Source organism: Notechis scutatus, chromosome 6, assembly GCF_049901735.1.
Source record: "Notechis scutatus isolate UNSWTSFEM ecotype Mainland chromosome 6, rNotScu1.2, whole genome shotgun sequence".
NCBI classification, from domain to species: Eukaryota; Metazoa; Chordata; class Lepidosauria; order Squamata; family Elapidae; genus Notechis; species Notechis scutatus.
Window position 1 is genome coordinate 53,356,663 of NC_142014.1, and position 20,823 is coordinate 53,377,485.

At 38.8% G+C, this 20,823-nt stretch overlaps 1 protein-coding gene across 3 annotated transcripts in view; it reads left to right on the top strand.

Annotated features, from left to right (window-relative positions):
• The window catches only part of CSNK1E (casein kinase 1 epsilon), a 42,122-nt gene extending 24,857 nt beyond the window's left edge, over window positions 1-17,265 (top strand). For 2 of the 3 annotated variants that reach the window (XM_026694882.2, XM_087968313.1), the window contains exons 6-11: window positions 8,516-8,686; window positions 10,162-10,310; window positions 11,229-11,421; window positions 11,928-12,067; window positions 14,220-14,285; window positions 15,754-17,265. In XM_026694882.2, coding sequence (XP_026550667.1) covers window positions 8,516-8,686; window positions 10,162-10,310; window positions 11,229-11,421; window positions 11,928-12,067; window positions 14,220-14,252 — 686 coding nt within the window. In that variant the 3' untranslated portion in view covers window positions 14,253-14,285; window positions 15,754-17,265. The remainder of the gene's footprint in view (window positions 1-8,515; window positions 8,687-10,161; window positions 10,311-11,228; window positions 11,422-11,927; window positions 12,068-14,219; window positions 14,286-15,753) is intronic. The other variant, XM_087968314.1, reaches the window with a different exon arrangement.
• Window positions 17,266-20,823: the final 3,558 nt, after the last annotated feature.

Sequence of the window (20,823 nt, forward strand, 5' to 3'; positions counted from 1 at the left end):
TTGGGCCCGTCACTCTCTCTCAGCCCAATGTACCTCAGAGGGTTTTTGTTGTGGGAAATGGTCATTTCAGAATGTGGAAAAAAAACAAATAACTACATAACTAAAAATAGGAGGGGGAAGGAACATTAGGTATGTTTACCGCTTTAAGTTATTGCTAAAAATAATAAACCTGGGATAAAAATAAATAAAATTGTTACTTGCATTGGCCACTGGCATGATCAAAGAAGGAACCATTATGGCTTCAAAAGCATGCAAAATTGATCCCACATTCCACAAACAGACATGATGTGGTGTTGCTTTTTGGGAGTTTGGATACGGAAATAGTTTTTTGCAGCTGCAGAAAAACTTATAGTTGACAGAATTGTCTTTACTTGACTGTGCTGAAACTGATAAAAGAAATGTTGCTACTTGGAGAATTGGGAGGTGGGGGTGTTGTAAACCCTATCCACGTCACACATAGATGAGGGGATGGAGAGACGGTGAGTGTTCTACATGCTCTGCATTTTGAACATTGCCCAGAAATACTAGGTTGCACTTCCCTCATAAGTTTCTGTTTTTAGCTGGCTAGAAGTGTGAGAGATGGGCTTCACACTCTTTATCTCAAATAATTACATTTTTAAGACACACTTTCATTTGCCTGGAAAGTTCTGAGCAGCAGGAGTGACCAGCTGCTAGATTTTTCCCTGCATTTATAATTAACTACAACTGAATTGAATGAAATATTCATTTCACTCCAACATTTGTGATAACATTTAGTCTGATTTTTCTTAATGCCTGATTTCACAAATAAAAGCCGGTTTGGTCTAGTAGTTTGGTCATGGCGAGAAACTAGGAGACTGCGAGTTCTAGTGCCCTCTTAGTCATGAAAGCCAGCTGGGTGACTTTGGACTATTTACTTCAAAGGGTGGTTGTTGTGGTTAAAATAAGAGGAGGAAGTATCAGATAAATAAGTCTGAGTTATTTATAAAAATAATAAAGATAGGATATAAATAAATAAATATGATAGCATAATATATTTTGAGAGAGAGAGAGAGGAAGGGAGGGAGAGGTGGGGAAGAGTAGGTTGATTGAGATTTGCAGTTGTCATTGTTGGGCTTGACTGGGATGTTCCAACTTCAAAAAAACTCCTTTCCCAAGGATCTGCTTCCCCAAAAAATTTCTTAGGAAAAAAAGTATGCATTACCTGAATGCAAGTGATTTGCTCAGAATTCAAACTTGTCTCCTTGATTTATCTGTTCTCTGTGCAACCTAAGCTATATAATCTTCAAATGTGTTCACTGTTCTCCCTTAGGCAGCATGCAGTGGGAGGATGATTAGTAAGAGGGGCAATCCACACTTTACTACAAGGAACTCCTGGCTTGGTTCCAGCACTACACCATAATGTTGGGTATCTGTTATGAGGATGACATAAATCCATCCCCAAAAAGAAAATGTGGTTGACTAAACATAATGAATGGATTCACATATTATATTAAACCCAAATTAAACTAGGTTTTAATTTGTTTCTCATAAATATTTTCCAGGGAGCCCTTGGTTCCTAAGAATGTAGTTAGACTGACAGATTTTAAAATCTTTGTTATGGGCTGTTTCCCTAGCTTGGTGTTCTGCAGATGTTTTGGGATGTAGTTCTTAAGTTTCAGCAATCCTGGCTATATCGTTCCACAGGAGAATTATATTAACTTACTTATAATCCATGGTGCAGGGCCTGGATATCCATTAGATAGCCTTTCCCAGTAGTTTCTGACTACACAACTGGAACAACTGAGAATGCCTTCCAAAGGTACCCATTCTTTTGACTTTCGAGAAGCTAGTGAAAAGGGGATCATTAGGGATCAGTTGCAATCAATGGGCCATATATAATGTCAAATTGTAGTTAATATTCTCAGTATTAGAACTGTAAATTAGGTTATTGTTTTTAATCAATTCATTTTAACACTGATTTTGTATTTTGTTTTAAATTGTAAATTGTAAGCCATCTAGAACATCTAGGATTCAAGTGATTGATATAGCACATTAATAAATTTATAATGTCATCTTTTACAGCTGTTTACTTATCCAGAGCTCCGAATGGCTAAGGGGTGTTTTAAAAAGTATAACACTTAAAACTGATTTCAATGGCCGTACTTGGCAGAAAAATATATTTGCATTTAAAAAGCCCCAAGATAGGGATATCTGGGCTTAGGAAAGATGAAAATTGCTTTTGACACAAATCGGGGGTTACAGTTGTAAAAGTTGAAGTTAAAGCTGTCATCCACCTTTCTGGATCCTTAAGGAAACACCAGCCTTGGAAAATTTTAGCCTAGAAAGATGAACATGAGAAACATCATAATTAACATGTGGTTCTTTTCTCTGTGATTAAGCTGACATCGTGTGCTTTTAAATCATGTTTAGTTTTGGATTAGCCTGTTTATTAAACCTAGTCCCTGTGACTTGTTCATACCATAGTTAAAACAAATTGTGACTTAGTAAGATTTGTGAGTCTATTCCTAATTTTTGGCAAAAGTGGCTACCAATAAGTGTGCAAAATGTCTCAAACGTGAAACAATTCAGTTCAAGCCTTCATTTCAATTTTAGGGCTAGAATATTTCTGGTAAGGTTGAAATGGGGTCAGAAGACTTCCAGCAAAGTCAGAACAGCCAGTTTTTCTACCTGTAGAGCTTGAGTTTAAAATATTCGGCACACTGGTAGTTGCAAATTGTCTTTCATCTCATTACACATAAATATTCTTTCTTTACTTGAAACACTTTAGCAATTATCAACAAATGCATTTTTAGCATACAGGAATAGAGTTGGGTTTTTTGTTAAATTATTATATTAAATTTATAGCCAAAGATCTAAATTAAAGATTGGTAATTGGCAAGTGTGGTTATTTATTTTTATTTTAAAAAATCCCTAGAATAAAAGACAAACCAAAAAGAAAGAAACCAAAAAGTTTCCATAAGAAAGAACCAAACCAACCAAAAAAAAATGAAAAAAGGAAACTTAAGAAATATATAAGTGACTTCCAATCTTCTTTCCAATAGATAATTACAAACTTATTGTCCTTCCAACTTAGATTTTCTACACGTCCATTTAGTTCCTCACTTAACCTACATGTTTCTTAATCTTCAGATCCATAGATTATGTCATTTATTTCTTCTATCAACAAAAATTAACATAAGCTGATCAAATTTTCTTTATAAAAACCTTGTCCTGTTCAAACCAAACTAAGATGAGGAATAAAATCACAGGGTTGAATTTGGTGAATGGTGAAAGGCAAATCTTTGAATTAAAGGTTCTAAGACTAGGTAAATGTCAGTATTTTTTTTAAAAAAATTTTTTAATCGATTGAAAGGAGGTGGTAGATCTTGATAGTCTAAAACACAATAAATATATCAGTTAGAAAATTCTTCTTTAAAAACATTTTGCCATAGCCTGCCAGCTTCATAGCCCCTGGATAAATGTAGCATATTAATCATACATTATTTGTGTCATGCTTTAGAACCCATGTCTTCCTGAGCTGACCTGCATGTAGAGATCAATTCTATACTATTGGAACATCCTAAAGAAAATTGTCTTGAGACTTTTGGGGAGGATAAATCCTCAGAGAATAATAGGAACTCTTGCAAGAAGTGAAGGCATTAACTATAATGTCTCAAAATATTGTTATTCAGGCCACTGACAAAAATGGAAAAAAATGTTTGAAGATGAAATTCTAGACTTCTAAAATGCCACGTTCTGCTCTTCCTAAATGTGGGATAAACCTGTGCTTGGTTTTTCACTCCTTTGGATTTCCTTTTGCTTTTGCCCTGTTGTTTTAAAATAAGATTTTAGGGAGAGGAGAAGGATGGACTGCAATTTTATGTATTTGTCTCTGCTTTTCTGAATTGTGCACCCAAAATCCCCACTTTATTTGAATTCCTACAACAAGTTTAAGGTCTGGAAAAGAGTCGGGGAGTGAGTATAATCAAATCTGCTGGGATAGAAGATTAGAGCACAAAGTTGGAAGGGGAATTTCAGCCAGAGACTTTAGAATTGGGAGGAGCAACATGAAAAGGCATCTCTTGAATCATACATTCCAGTCAATTTTCACATGCTCAGAAGATGACTTCCTGCATATCCCTGCCCCTTTCAAAGCTCAAGATATCTGAAATGCACACTCCAAGGTGCCCAGAAAAAGGGCCTGTAACAGGGCCGTGTCTAAATAGCTGGAAGAGGATAAAAATACGCTAGTAATTTCTCCTTTCTTGCTTTTTAGAACTTTTGTTCACTTCCCCCAGTATTGAATTGTACAGCAGAGGGCTAGGATCTTTCTAAATCTGCTGGTCATTTTTTTCCAGGACCCATAAGGGACTTCATGCTGAAATAAATCACTTTCCATGTGAACTTTCATAAGTTTCATAGATTTCATAAAAGGAATTGAATGTGGGAGCTAGGGAGAGAAACGTAAAATGCAGTAAAGTTTGGTTTTAGCAGCTGTGGATTTAGTCCCTTAGTTATAGCCATGCAAATGTTTGCATAGTCCCCTTTATGTTTGTATGTTGTTATTAATAACAGCTTACACACATGACGAAGAGGCTCACAGTGACAAGAGCTGAGCTGTTCCTCCTGCCACTCTGCAGTGAAACACCTCTCCCCCCCAGTCATGTTGATGGCCTGCCCACATAGTAGCTTTGTGCAAGAGCCATTTGGGTCAATACACAGATGTCCAGGGGCACGATCAGAACAACAGATGAGGCGAACCTGAGGATCAGAATTCATTTGATGGCAGGAAAATCTTGAGCTTGTAGGAAGCTCAATATGTGGCTTTTCCCCCTGAATTAGTAAAATGTGGGCATGATAGCAGGGAATTAAAACTAAAGTGTCACAGCAGATTCATATCTTCAAATGCAAATCACTTTGCTTGTAGCCTGATTTAAGCTAGGGAAAACAGAGTCAAAAGATGGGCGTAAAAGCTGTGGATAAGAGACTTTGCTCACTGCTATTCCTTGGCAATAAATCATCCCCCAACCTTTTGATGGCAACTTACGTTGGAAGACAGCTATCTGCTTGTGTCAGATTTCATTGTCTCATTCATCCAGACTAAGGAAAGAAAAAAATATCAAAGAGCTGGGTGTCTTCACAGCATAAGAAGATGGCAGGTATGAGGGAGAACACTAGAAGGATAAGGATGGCAGTCCTACGTTTTGTTCCTATTAATGATGTAAAATGGCTTCCAGCATTGAGGGAAGCAGTAAAAAATGGGTTCTTGGTTGGCTTTGTATCTGGGTTCATTATAAAGCTGTGACAAAGTCAGTGACAGAAGCTGTGTGAATACTCATAAATCTTTCAGGAAATTAGCATTTTTTATTTTTGTTTTTTGCCTTTTAAACAAGGAGTTTTGCAATTTTGCTCTGTGCTTTATGAAATTGTTTTCACAGAGCAGAATCAACAGATTGTTAAACACATTGATTAAACTGAAATAACCTTGTGACTGAATTGTGCTGCAATTAATGCATTAGTTTATTTTAATGTACCACAGGGACCTTGCTATTTGTAACAGTACAGTGCCAAATAGATAATGGCAGAGAATTTAAAATGCAGATCTGCCTGAAGTATGTTAGAGGTCAGGAGAGACTTCAAAGTCCAAAGCACAGACAAGTGAAAAAAGGTTAATCTTTGCCCCGCTAGTATGAATGTGAAAACTCTGATACATTAACCGTTTGTATTACCTGAATTTTGATTTGTACAAAGATGTGTACATTAAAGGAAAAATGTACATTGAAATGACGATACATGGAACATTTTAAACTAATTTACTTTATCTTTGGCGGGGAAAGGTAAGCTTTTTCTGTAGTGATCCCATCTCTGTGGAACAAACTCTGTAGCCTTTGTAAGACCCTAAAAAACTGCTATGTTTCTGAGCCTGGGGCGCTGAATGTACCAATAACCCCGTTTCCTGGCTATATTGCGTTTCCTGGCTACATTGCGTCTGTATTTCTTGGCCCAATATCCTGCTCTTGTATGTGTTGAATGGAATTTTTTAAAATATTACTTACTGGTTTTGTGGTTTTTATTGTTTTAAAATGTTTTTAGATGTTTAAGCATAATTTATTTTCTGAATTGTAAGCCGCCCAGAGTCATTGACTGAGATGAGTGAACACAGAAATTGAGTGAATAAACAAACAAACAAATAAAATGCATTCATATCAATGTGCAAAGGTGGGTGGAAAAAAACACACAGATGTCCCTTCTCTTAAAACGGATTGCCAGTATCCTACCTTTATATAGAGGTGACAGAGTTGCTTTAAGAAATCCTATTTGTCCCAGCACACCTAATTCTGATAGATGTCACCTTTTTATTCTGTGTTTGTTAAATAGGGTTCAGGAAGGTATTCAGTTAAATGTGAAATAAAATATAAAACATGGCTCTGCCTCTGGGATTTTGCATGAGACAATGTTTGGGTCCTCTTTTCTGTCTTTAAAATAGACAGTTTGAGAGATCTGTTTGATATTAAGGCCAAACAGGAGCTCAGAGTTCAACACAGAAAGATGCTGACATCTCACCTGTTTGCAGCTCCTTTAAGGCAGCATTAGTGTCTTTTCTTGGGATTGCAGCATAGTCTTAGGAAAAGGCAAGTTTCGTTTCATGAATTACAAAGCGATCCTTGTGTGTGCCTCTTTGCGCTTAGAAGCATTTTTAAGTAATACATAGCCCTCTTAGCCTGTGGCATTGCCTTGTAGCATCTTGTGTTGTGATACAGTCACTTAGGATAGTGGCTTTGGGTAATACATATACAGATAGTCCTTAACTGGGAACCACTCATTTAGTGACCGTTTGAAGTTACAACGGCACTGGAAAAAGTGACAGCACTATTTTTCAGACTTAAAACCATTGCAGCATGCCCATGGTCATGTGATCAGAATTTGGGCAGTAGGCAGGGAGCATGTATTTATGACAGTAGCACTGTTGTCCTGGGGTCATGTGATCGCCATTTGTAATCTTTCCAGCAAGCTTCCGACAAGCAAGGTCAATTGGGAAAGCTGGATTTATTTAACAACTGTAGTGATTCACTTAACAACTGCCTTGCATAGCAGTGGAGATTTGGGGCTTACTTGTGTCCATATGTCGAGGATTAACATTTATATGGGGAACTTCTTCTGGGGAGCTTAGAATGATGTGTTGGTTCTTTCTCCTTATTCCAGTTTGTTCTTGCAGCAACTCTTAAATGGTAAGCCAGCCTGAGAATGACTGACCCAACATTACCCAGAGGGTATATCCTGAACTAGAATATCCTAGTACCTCATTCAGCACTGATGCAAAGATACTATTACAGTGTCCCCGACTGACTAATTTAAAAACTTACTTGGGCTGTGGGCTTTCCAACATATAATAGGAATAAAACTGGATAAAATATGTCCAGTTATAAAATATATTGAAATCTCATTAAGTAGATTTTTTTTAGTAGACAGTGTGGGTAAAAAAAGAAAAGCGTACATATGTACAAATCTCCCTTTTTTCAGATTGTGGAGAATATGATCATTAATGAAAACAATCTCATATTTTTAAAGAATATTTCTTCCACTGTTCTGGATGTAATCCCAATAAGAAAATGGCATAATATACAGACAAACCAAAAATTCAGGATTATAAAACAGATTTTTTTTCTTTTTTGACAAAATAGACTCTTTTTCTTTTTTTGCCCATGGGCTAAATTTTAGTCAAAACCCACCATAGTTGACCAAATGTTCATTGAATTTGACTGCTTAATTATCAGTTTCCCCCTATTTCTACTTTTAACCCCATCTCACATCCCACAATTTAAATATAAAATAATTATTTTCTTTTAAATTAGAGGTCCATTTCTTAGTTTTAGAAGACATAATGGAAAAATGGTTACTCTATGAAAAAGGTTAGAAGTTCAAAATGTATGAGGGTGAAATAACATGTATTTCGTTGTGTCTCTACTTTGAGGATAGTAATCATGATTAAAGTCATTATCTGGATGTTGGAGAGAATTTAAAGTGGAAAGTAAAAATATAAGACCAACTCTAAATACTTATGTTGTGCAATCTGGCTCTGAAATCAATAGGGTACTGCTGGATTTTTAAACATTAGTGTTTATATCATTAATTCAGCTTCTGTTGTGGGGAAACAAACATTGACATTACAAAACTGTAGCAGCTTTACTAGATGTTGCACATATATTTTTAATATCTTTCATAAGGATTTAATTAGTTTTCTGTTTTTTTTTATGGACACTGGGCTGTTAAGGGATACAACTTCAGAGGCTTCCTTATAACTTCCTGCATAGTTTTTCAGGACTTCATAAGAAGCAATGGAACATTTAACATGCATTTTAAATGCAAGCATAAATAAATGCCTGGATTCCTGGCAAATTCCACCAAATAGCAGATTATGTAGCTTTCAGTTTGTCTTTTTCTCTTTCCCTAGTGTTGTTTTGAGCTGTTGCAAGATGACAATAATTTTCCTTTGTTTTGAGTTGTTGCTGGAACATCTTTAGCTATGCCTGTATTTGCATCTGTCTTTTTCCAGAACAAAGTCGTCGTGATGATTTGGAGAGCTTGGGCTACGTACTGATGTACTTCAATCTTGGCTCATTGCCTTGGCAAGGTCTAAAAGCTGCCACAAAGCGACAGAAATACGAGCGCATCAGTGAAAAGAAGATGTCGACACCCATCGAAGTACTCTGCAAAGGCTATCCTTGTAAGATTTCCCTTATTTTCAAGTTATAGGTTCTTTTTTTTAGTGGTGTGTGCGTAGGCACGCCCAATTTAACAACCCTAGTCTAGTTTTTTGTAGCCCATCTTATCAATTTAGGTGGAAGTTCTTTATTCTGTTTGCAAAACACTGGACAGCAGTACATTTTTGAAATAAAAAACCATAGAGGACAATAGCTGTTAGAAAGACGGTATGCAGATTATATGTAGCTTGTCTGAATTTAGAAGGGAAGGTTGCATGTTTAGATGGCTCTATAAGTGGATTGGAGGAAAAAGATGAAAACAGGACCAAGGATTAGCGTGAATAAATAATGTGATTACTTGAGCAGGGTTGGGGGGCGGGAGGACAGAATTAGGTTCAGCTTTGGAAAAGATCCAGAAAGCCATGGCCAAAATAGCTAGATCCTCTTTTAGTGACAAGGAGTCAAAGGGGAACTCCAGGGAGGATTTTAATAGTTGGAATAGATTAATCCTGTCTTCAGCATATCCAGCTTAATTTTAACTTTAAAAGAATCAAAAGGCAGAATGAAGTTTCATCGTTTGGGCCTTTAGCATGATATCTGCAAACCTCAATGTGCCATTGATGTCTTGATGTTTGCCTGGCATATTTTTTCTATTTTTGTAGCTAGCACAATTGAGAACTGCAAATATTCCAAGAATATTTCAGTAGTCTGTGTATGTACTAGAGGTTTTTCTAAAACCCCTGGTACATACAAACTGGCATATACCAGTTTTTTTTTCTAAACAGAAAAACAATTGTAGGGATCTATAGCTCAGTTTGGGGATCCACCTGTTTACGAAAAAGGCAAATGATTTGGAGATGGTTAGAAAGGACAATTGAGAGCAGGTCTCCCCAAGTTTGTCTTTTAATATAAGCCGTGGTGGTGCAGTGGTTAGAATGCAGTATTGCAGGCTAATTCTGCTGATTGCCAACTGCCAGCAGTTCAGCAGTTTGATTCTCACCAGCTTAAGGTTGACTCAGCCTTCCATCCTTCTGAGATCAGTAAAATGAGGACCCAGATTGTTGGGGACAATATGCTAACTCTGTAAACTGCTTAGAGGGGGCTGTAAAGCACGGTGAAGTGGTATATAAGTCTAAGTGCTATTGCTAAGTGCTGTTAAAAACAGTTATTTTGTGACTGGCCACATCCATCATGGCAGCCATTTTGAGGAATGTCCCCACTGGGCTTTCAGAATTCCAAATTTTTCCTCTGTCTCCAAATGTTTGGAGGCTCCTATTTTATCTAGATGACTAAGATGACCCCCTTCACTCCTCAGGATTAATGTGTGCATTGCAGACAGAAGGCTTTCACTGCCCTCTGAACAGGACTAGTGCTGTTGGGATCTATAGCATGAAACTATATATAGGCAGGGTGGGGGTGGTGAAATAACAGGGCCCAGAGAGGAATAAAATTGTTCTTGCTAATTATTCCTTGTTGCCGTCTCTCATTTCTGCCCCAGCTGAGTTCTCTACATACCTCAACTTCTGCCGTTCACTGCGGTTTGATGACAAACCAGATTACTCTTATCTGAGGCAGCTGTTCCGCAATCTTTTCCACCGTCAGGGTTTCTCCTATGACTATGTATTTGACTGGAATATGCTCAAATTTGTAAGTAACCATAATTTTTTCAAAAGGGTGGTGATTGGTATAGTAGAATTATTTGCGTACCAGGGAGCTGCACGTAGATGGGAGGGGCTGAAAGCTAAGGATGCCTATAAAGCCTTTTTCTCTTTAATGCTGGATTATGTTTTGGGGTCCCTGTAGTGTATATTTGCCAGTATTTTCAACCTGATTCCCTCCAATCTGTTCAACTTTGGTTCCTGTAATATCCAACTAGTAGGAGGTGGGGGGAATGGGATGAAATCCTGTATTGTATTTATGGGGTTCTAAATTGAGAAGATTTCCTTGTGAAATAAACTTTTCAATGGGCTGGTTATAATGGCTTCTGTAGTGGTTGCCTAAAAAGTAGCATCAAGATCTAAGTGCATAGGAACTCCAAAGACAGCCGAAGACAGATCAAGGTCCTGTATATTTTCTTATTTACCCTTAGCCACAAGCTCTGTGCCCACGTTTTACTGCTTTCTAAGTAGATAGCTACTACAGCAAAACAAGTTTAATTTTCTATATGTTACATTCCAACAGTGCATCTGTTCTCCTTTATGTTTTACAACTACAGTAATGGATTCTGATATTTTTCTGAATCTTCAGTCGGAATATTGCTTGCCCAGATTTCTTTTCCCTTAGGACAGCAAAACTGAAAGAATAAATACTAATGTGCAGCAAAAGCTGAATTTGTAAGCAAAGAGCTTGATGGCTACAGGCTGACACACACTTCTTGTCCCACTAAGAAGTGGAGGAAGTTGGGAAAGCTCTGCAAAATAGACTCTGACTCAGTAGGCAGAAATTGGGGAGTTTTGCTTCTTAGTTTTTTTTCTCAGCTGCTGTTGCAGTTGTTCATGCATGTGCATAAAGTGATTGATACCTCTTAGCGGTTATTAAAGCATTGTGGGCCATTAAATGTTTCAGGGAGCAGCCCGGAATCCTGAGGATATGGACCGGGAGAGGCGAGAGCATGAACGAGAGGAAAGGATGGGGCAGCTCCGGGGTTCTGCTACGCGGGCACTGCCTCCTGGCCCTCCTGCTGGGGCCACTGCTAACCGCCTCCGCAATGTCGCTGAACCCATGGCCTCCACACCCACTTCCCGCATCCAGCAGTCTGGTGAGTGGACAGAAAATGGCATGCACAACTTTAGTGGTAGCAGAATTATGGCCAGCCATGCTGATCTCTTCCGCACTTCCGCACTTTCTTTTCATCCCAAATCCTGACTGGTCGACCCTATCTTCTATTTTGGAAAATTTATCCCTCTGATAAATAAGTTTTAAATTTTTTTAAAGGAATCTCTTATTAAAGCCAATAAAGAGTAAATCTATTTCAGTTTCAAAACTTGAACAGATTAATCCCAATTATGGAACCTGTTGAAGAACAAGTCAATCTCTCTTCCAGTATTAGAAGCAGGAGCTCTCCTTCTTTTCAGAGTACAAATCCAATAAGCCCACCATCGCAGGGCCGATAGACCTTAGTATGCCATGGACATTTCCCTGTTCCCACCCTATAACTTTTCCTTCCTTTTTCTTTTCTTCCTTCCTTCTTTCTTCTCTCAACTTCGTCTTGTTTGTATAACTTCAAAATATCAATGTTATAAATAATTATTCCCTTCTTGCCAGGAAACACATCTCCCAGGGCAATTTCACGGGTAGACAGGGAACGCAAGGTCAGCATGAGGTTACACCGAGGAGCCCCTGCCAACATCTCCTCTTCTGACCTCACAGGACGGCAAGAAGTGTCACGGATTTCAGCATCACAGGTGAGTTTCTTTTGATGATCCTATTTCATTGAAAAAAATATTTCTGTACTATCTTTTCTGATAAAAATAATCCGAGCAATATCTTATTACAATAAGACCAGCAATAAAAGCTTAAGTATATCCCATCCTAACCCACTGGACTATTCATCTGATCAGGCAAAGGGAGAATAAATATTATTGATATGTGATACCTCAACTTCCTTGGATTCTGAGAAGTATCTACAGGTAGTCCTTGGTTTACAGTCACTTATTCAGTGATTATTTGAATTTACAATGTAGTTACGGTGGCTCTTTCAAGTTCTGGACATCACAGCAGACCTCCTACACTCACACTATGCCTCCCCCATCACTCACACACACTCTTCCATCTGGCAGCAGCCATTTACCTTTGTGCTGGTCGGCTTGCTTCCTGCCAGCTTCCCTGCTGACTTTGATTGTTGGAAGCTGGCAGGAACTTGCAAGGAGGTGCTTGCTCAATAGGAACTGCAGAGATTTCTGTCATTAAAGCAGTGCAGTCACCTGCGTAGAAAGCAAGGTCCAGGAAGTGCAGGCTTTCACAGACCATACAAACACTGTGGATTCAAATATCAAGTAACACCAACTCTTGGTAAGACATCAAGGGCAACAGGTTGGCATTCCTAGACCGAAGTTCTGATTGGGACCATTGGCAATCTAGAAATAGAGATCTATAGGAAACCCATACATAGAGTCCAGTATCTGCTGTTTGACTCCCACCATCCATTTCAGCACAAAGTAGGAATCATCAGGACACTACATCACAGGACAGAAAACATCTCCACCATCAGGGATGCCCGAAAAAAGAAAAACAGGCATCTGGTGATTCTTAAAACCGGTGTGTATCCAAATTGGGCTTTTATTAAATCAGCATCTGGATCCAACAAAAGAATTGCAGACAGAGCTGAGACAGAAGAACCTGGTCATTTCTTACACCGCTGATTTAGTGGAGAAACTAAAACGGATATTTGGAAAATGCCTCATATCTGTGTTCTTCAAATGCACCAACACACTAAGAGAGAGGCTTGTCAACCCTAAATAGCAGATACCAAAAGCTAAGGGTAATGTTGTGTATGCCACCCAGTGCAGTGAGGAGTGTTCAGAATTCTAAATTGGAGAAACCAAGCAGCCTCTACACAAGAGGGTGGCCCAGCACAGGGAAAGCAACACTACAGGACCAGAATCAACCGCACACCTTCATTTAGAAAAAAAAGAACACTCTTTTAGATAGGGAAGATGGATGGTTTGAGAGAGGAGTGAAGGAGTCCCATCTAGGCCAGAATGGGAAATCCTTCCCTCAGTAGAGATGGAGGCCTCAGACACAGTTTGTCCATTGGGGTTTTTTTATGCTGCTCTTTCATCAATCTCTAAGATTGAGGCCAGTTCACAGGTTCACCAGGGAGGCCACTTATAATGACCCAAGTAGGGTAGAGGATTTAGCAGTTGGAACATTTACATCCCAATAACTCTCTGCCTACTCACCTAACAAGCCTATGCAGATTAGATGAGAAATGAAACCTCCCTGGAGGACATATATGGGATCTTTCGAACCAACTTGTTCAGGCTGAAGAAGCTATTTGGATAAGCAGTGAAATGTTTTGAACCAACAAGAAGTCCAGTTGCCATGACTCAACTTCCAAACAACTCTGTCTGGATGACTGGGAATCTTCATTGACATACAGTCAGTCCCATGATGTTGCACTTTATGACTGTATTGCTTAGCGGCAGAAATTATGATTCCAATTGCCTTTGTAACTCAAGGAGTATCTGAATTGGTGTCATAATCTATTTTTGTGGATTAGTGTTTATCATACTTGTCACAAGTATGAAGTAGATTTCCAGTAGATTCAAGAATATCAGTCATCTACATTTTTTTTAAAAATGCATTCACCCTGTTGTCCACTTAATGCAGGGATATCAAACGGGGGGCTCTCGGGTCAGATGCGTCATGTGCAGGCCATGTAACTTAATATATCGATGAAAATCTTTCTCAGGGTGAGGACAGAGGGATCCATTTTGGGAGAAGGAATATAATGGGATCACCTCTTCAGAAGGGAGAAAAAGAAACTATGGCAGTCCCTCTGTACCTTTCCTATGGTCCTTTTCTGCAGCCGATTCAGTTCTTGTTTATTTGCAGACCAGTGTGCCATTTGATCACCTGGGGAAATAAAGAATGGGTTCCACCAGACCAGTGTTTGCTCAGGTGAGTGTCTGCCTTGCCAGCCTGTTCTGTGACGACAGCATTATTATGTGATCAAGTGAATGGTAGCTCATGCAGGGCCCACCTATTTTCTGCTTAAATCTCAATGGAATGGAAATGGGATAGTCGTGTTTATAGTCGTCTCATCCCATGACGAGAAAACTGGACTGTTTTTTTCTGTCCTGGCAATAAGGGACATAATGTTCTACACTTTAATAATAATAATAATAATAATAATAATAATAATAATAATAATAATAATAATAATAATAATAATAATAATAATAATAATAACAATAATACAACAACAACAATAATAATACAGCCAGTTCTTTCAATTAGTGTGTGTTAGATGGGGTGACACGGTAATTTACTACTGTGGAATTGGGCAAGTGTAGTCATATAAGATTTCACAGAAGTATTGATCCCCACTGGCCAAGTGAGCGCTAGGTTTCAGTCCTGAGTAGCAGGCTATTGGCATTGTTTCACCAGAGACATTCTTGAAAGCCTGAATCTGAAGAATTACGATGTAACATTTCTTGAAGAGCTGTACTGTAGTGTTTATGGTGTTGGACTAGAGATAGGGTTATGAGTTCCACATTCCCATTTGATTATGGCTAAATTATAACACTAGGTCTGTCATTTGATGGGGGGAGCAATTTATATTATTGTTTCAAGTTCCTGAAAGAAAATCAGGTACAGATTTAATAGAATAAAATATTACTTTTGTTTTTAAGGATTTATATGATAGTGAATATTTGTCCAGGGGATAGATCAGTTTTTCTCAATTTCAGCATCTTTAAGATATGTGGACTTCAATTCCCAGAATTCCCCAGCTAGCCTGCTAGGAGACGTCCATGAATCTTAAAGTTGCTGAGGTTGAGAAAAAACACCATAGACTCAGGAGAATTGCCATTATTTAATTTTACTGCCAATACATTAGAATTTGATGTTCTTTTCTTTGAAAAGCAGATCTAGATCTATGCAGCTGTGGGTTTCACATCATGGAAGCCGGAAACATAGCTAGTACACACAAAGTAAATACAGTACTTTAGACAATTTTGTGTTTCTCTTTTGTCTCTGAGGTTTCAGTTTGGTTCTTTATTCACTGTGAATTGGTAAAAAAAGATTCTTAAAAGCAACGTAATCAAACATGAAAATACCTTAAAGCTTCAGAGATAACTTTGCACTCCTTGCAAATAAAATAATATTGCATAAATTCTGATTGGTGTATAGCTTGAAAAACACACGAGGGCAGATGTGAGATTATTTTCCCTGTTTACTTTTCTTCTTTCAGTGCAGTTTCTAGTCCTTAAAAGCTCCAAAGATTGATGGGCATGGGGAATCCTTCATGAAATAAGGGGTAACTTATTTAAGGGCTAAGCCAATGTATCAGAAGAAAATCCAGTGTTTGAATTTCTGAGACGAAACCACTTTTTAATGCTCTGTTCTTTTCTTCTTCTTTTTCTAGTGTCTTCACTGTATTTTTTCTTTTAAAAAACAAAACAACAAAAACAAATTAAAAGGAAAAAACAAACAAAAAAAGCCAACCTTTTTTTTTCCCCCGCCAGCAACAAGGAGAGGATCTGCCCTGTGCTGGCATTCTTGTCTTTCCTGAGATCATCGGCTGTGTTCCCGAACCAAATTGCCTTTGACAAGTCACTCATGCAGGAGCCTTGCAGGAACACCTTTGCTGCTGTTGTGCAGCTTCCTCTCCATAGGCCTTGCCCGTCTCATGCCAGCAAGCTGTGGCCACCACCCAGATCTTTCTGCTCCCCTTTCCGATCTATATGTATCGTTCACAAAAAAAAGAGAAGCCTTATTCGATATTGTTTTGCAAGTCCAGTTAGTTAAGAAAAGAAGGTTTCCAACGTAATTTTAATCACATCTTTGTTCTGTGGTTCTTGGGTGGGGAGGAGGATGTTTACAGGAGACTTTAAAAATTCCAGCTCCAAGGAGCTTGAGGAGGTGGTTTAACATTCATTTCAAATTTGGCTGCACTAGTAAGCTGGCACTGCCTCCAGGGGAGACTCAGTGGACGAAGGCTGCTATTTGTATTCAGGCATTCTTTCTTTTGGGGACACCACTGCCCCTGTGTGTGCATTCGTGTGGGATGCTATAGGCATACCAATAAGGTGAACAGGACTGGCACGGCAGCAGTTGTGTGTTAAGGGTGTGGATGTGGGTAGCAATATCTGCTGTGCAAGACAGCAACAAATGTGAAGGGTGTAGAAACGTACCCTGATTCTAGTGCAAGGGATGGCAGTCTCTCTCTCTCTCTCTCTCTCTTTCTCTCTCTCAAGCAACCAGTTTGGATGTGTTTAGTTTTATTATTATTTTTATTATTATTATTATTTTGTTTTTGTTATTTTCCTGCAGGAGTCAGGGGATGGAGCTGAGGGAAAGGGAGGGATATGTGAATGATGGGGGCGGGAGGAGAAGCCACAGTGATTGCAGAGGTTACTCCTTGTACCATCGATTTTGAAGGACAAACGCATCTTCCCTCCTCAGTAAGAAGATTTCTTCTACTTTTTTGCCCCATTCTTGTTTTTAAATTTTTAGGTTTTATTCAAGAAAATCTGTCTTTAGTTCTGCATCACAGCCATCAACAACTGTCCTCCAGCCCTTGGCTTGGTTTTTTTTTTTTTTTTTTTAAACGTTGGGCAGTCTGGAATGTTTGGAAGTGGAACAGCCTTGGCGTTTTTGGGTTTGTTTTTTTTAATTCTTCTATTTAACACAGGTTTTTTGTTGTTGTTTTCCCCTAATTTATTTACCCTGCTTACTGTGTCTCTCTCCTTTTTTTAATTAAGTAAAAAAACCTTTTTATTACTTTGTAATTTTAAAACAAAAACAAAAAAAAAACAAAAAATTGAACTTTGGGGGGGTGGGAATTTTGTACTTTTTTCCTGTGTAAATATTGGACTTTTTTGAGCTTTATTGTGGTTGTTAATTTGAAGTAATAAAGTAGAAAATGATAAAGTGATAGAAGTTTCTGCCTTTTTTTCCCCTCTTCTCTTCAGTCAACCTTGTGATATAGGCAAGAAGTATCATTTTACGTGCAACCTCATCTGTTGCTCTGTTTCCAAGTTCCAGGAAAAATATTGACTCAAGAAGAGTATGTACATCATTTGCTCACCTAAAAATAAAGCAGATATAGCTTTCACTTTCTTAATTGATTCTGATATAATAAGAGAAAAGCAAATTGTACATGCTTCAAACTATGCAATCTTTGTTTTGGACCTAAACCACACAGGTTCTGGAAATTGAAATTTCTTTTCAGATTACATTAAAGCCAATCCAAATTAACTCAAAATCAATATTTCCAAGAATGCATTAGCCAGGGATCTTTTTAGAATTTAAATAATAAAAAATAAAAATACCTTTTGGAATTTCAGCAGTAGAGTATGCATCATTTTTAAACTAACAGAATTCCATTGTATGTAATTTAGGAATAATGCATTAATTGCTCCCTGTCGTTTATGTAAGAAAAAATCATTGCCTCTGATATACTTCCCCAAAATTCTGGTATGTTATGTTTGTTTTTGGTTAATTTTTACTTTAAATTATAAGATCACCCAAATGGTGATTCTGGGTAGCTAATGTAAGTTTAAAAGCAAAGTAACGTGAAAGAATGTAGATTTCATCTTCGGAAGGGAGAATAGAGCATTGAAACATTAAAGGACACGAGAAAATAGAAAGTGTGAGAAAGGAACTCAAAATACAGAGAAAGAGTTGGAAAGGACCTCGGAGGTCATTTAGTTTAACCCACTCCTCAAGCAGTAGACCATTCTGGACAAATCGTTGCCCAATCTCTTCAAAACTTCCGGTGATGGGGCACCCACAACTTCTGAAGGCAAGCTGTTCCATTAGTTGGTTGGTTGAATGAATGAATGAATGAATCTGCTTCCGAAAGGTACATTGCTCCAACCAATAAATTGGAGCAAAAGTTAAAAAGTGGTTAAGAAATTCAGAGGGATTCAAAGGTTCAAAATTTCACAGGTGCATGTGACACCCACCAAAACATGCTCTCACTGACCAGCCATGACTTTCATCGAGCAGAAATGCCATCTGGTTTCTCTGCTCAGAAGTACCTTGTGTGAAAACTGCTTTGTAGTGCAACACTTACTTTCAAATCAATCCCACTTTGAGTGATACTGCAAATCAATCCCTCCTTGATTTTGTATGATGTAAAATGAGGCAGAGGAAACTCTTGATAGGCTTAAAGTCTGTAGAGATTCTCAGTCATCCAGGTCATGGTTACCCCAAAGGTGCTTTTTCAGGAGGAAACTGGACTTTCTTGTTTTTTTTCTTTGAAAATGTTTCGCTTCTCATCCAAGAAGCTTCTATAAATCCTTCCATTCCCCACTATCCTGTCAGAGCTGAAGAAGCTTCTTGGATAAACGTCTTCAAAAAAAAGGCCAATTGCCTCCTGAAAAAGCACTTTGGGGATCTTGACAGACTTTCAAGATGTTTTCATCCCATTCTGCAACAATAAAAAGTATTCTTGGAATTTTTTCTGCTTCTGAGTCCTGACCTTGCCTACTCTAAAGGCTAAAAAAAAAAAATACAGCAGAGCCAAATCAACCCGCAAATATATTCCAGCCTGGAATATTGGGGCTATTTTAAATAATGTATGCCTGTCTCCCTATGATACTTAATTCCTATGAATAAAAGCACTTTTTAATGTTCTATTCATATTGTATCTGACAATTTTCATATGAAGAATCCCAGCATACCAACCATACATTCCAGTGATCAAAAGTCTGCCTTGTGTCTGAACAAGATGCTGCAATATTCAGCACAAACTTGTCGTTTCCCTTATAACCCTATATAAATATAGGCCAATAACACCCAGCCATGGCAATCAGATCCGGTTAATAGTGATTATCTTTTCAGCCTGCTTCATATCACATGGTTAAGTGCAGCTTTGTCTTTCACTCTGACTAGAGTCTTCAAACTTGGCAAGTTTAAGACTTGTGGACTTCAACTCCCAGAGGTCCTGAGCTAACATGATTGGAGGAGGAAGTCTTAAAGCTGTCAAGTTTGAAGGCCCCTGGCCTAATATATGAAAGGCATTGCAGACGGGTAGGATTCTACCAGTTCGCACCTATTTTCTAGAACTGGTTATTAACATTCTAAGCAGTTCGGAGAACCGGTTGTTAGAAGAAATTACTGGCCTAATCCTGTAAGGAAGGCAGGAAGGAAACATTCTGGTGCTGCTTATAGAAACTGCCTCTCCGTTAACCCTTATTACATTCTTGTCAGGACTAGACTTCCTGTCTCAGGAACATCTCTGGAGTTTTTTTTCCTCCTTTGCTGGTACTTTGCTTGTGTGAAGTGACCAAAGTTACAATGGCACTGAAAAAAGTGACTTATGACCATTTTTCACACTTATGACTGTTGCAGCATCCCCACAGTCATGAAAGACCAGGCGAGGAGATGCATGCCTCGATGTGAGTGATATTGAGTTGGCCACGCCCAGCCAATAACATGACCACCAAGCCATGTCCACCCAGTCACATGACCACTGAGCCACGCCCACCACCTAAGCCACGCCCACAGAACCGGTTGTTAAAAATTTGAATCCCACCCCTGGCCATAGCATTGTCAAATGAATGTTCTGCATTGATGTTCTTTTCCTGTAGCTGCACTCTGCCTGCAATCCCCATGTCTTCCACAGTAGCCCATTTAAATTGGGAGGGGGGGGAAAGAGGGGTACTTCATACCCTGTTGGGCCATAATGCTTCCCTTGGTTATCTATCTTCTCCGCTTCTGCCTCAATATGTTGCTCCTACATTTGAGAAAGCTGTACCAGATTTCTTCACTCTGTTCAGTTGTTTCCTGCAGGAGCCTAGTTGAGATCTGATGTTTCAGTTCAATCCCTCAGTGGTGTCATTGCCGCTTAACAATGGTAGAATCAAGCAAAAAAAACAACCCCTCCCCTCAGTCTTTTCCACCAGTGGTGCGTTTCAAAATAGTTTACCACCGGTTTGGAGGGCGTGGCTTGGGTGCGCTTGGCACACACGCACACACTTTGCGCACATGCCGAAGCTTTCTGACTCTCCTGCAATCTTGCACTCTCCCTGTCACTTCAGCAGCTGAAGCGCGGCAATCTGCTGTGCCGCGCAAAGCAGCTGCGCTTCAAAAGCAGGGAATAAAGGTCAGTATGAAAGCCCAGGTGGGAAGCTCCTCAGAACCGGTTCGTTTTCCGCTAATCTTCGGCACTACTGGTACACCAGAACTGGCCCGAACTGGTAGAATTGCACCACTGTTTCCCACCACAGAACTGTTACTTTGAATGTAACGCTACTGTTGACTCTACAAAGGGTCTTCCTTGAAAAGGGAGGCTGGCTTCCAATAGTGAATATTCTAAACTACAAAGAAGCTGCTGCAGCTGCTTCTGCCAATGATAACTGGGCAGTTGTGATGGTTGGATCTTAATTGGGCACGTGGACCACCAGAAAAGTGCTGTCTCGGTGGGCACCCTGTGCTTTACCATTTTATACTACTGGGTTACAGAATTGATTAATATGCTTATATG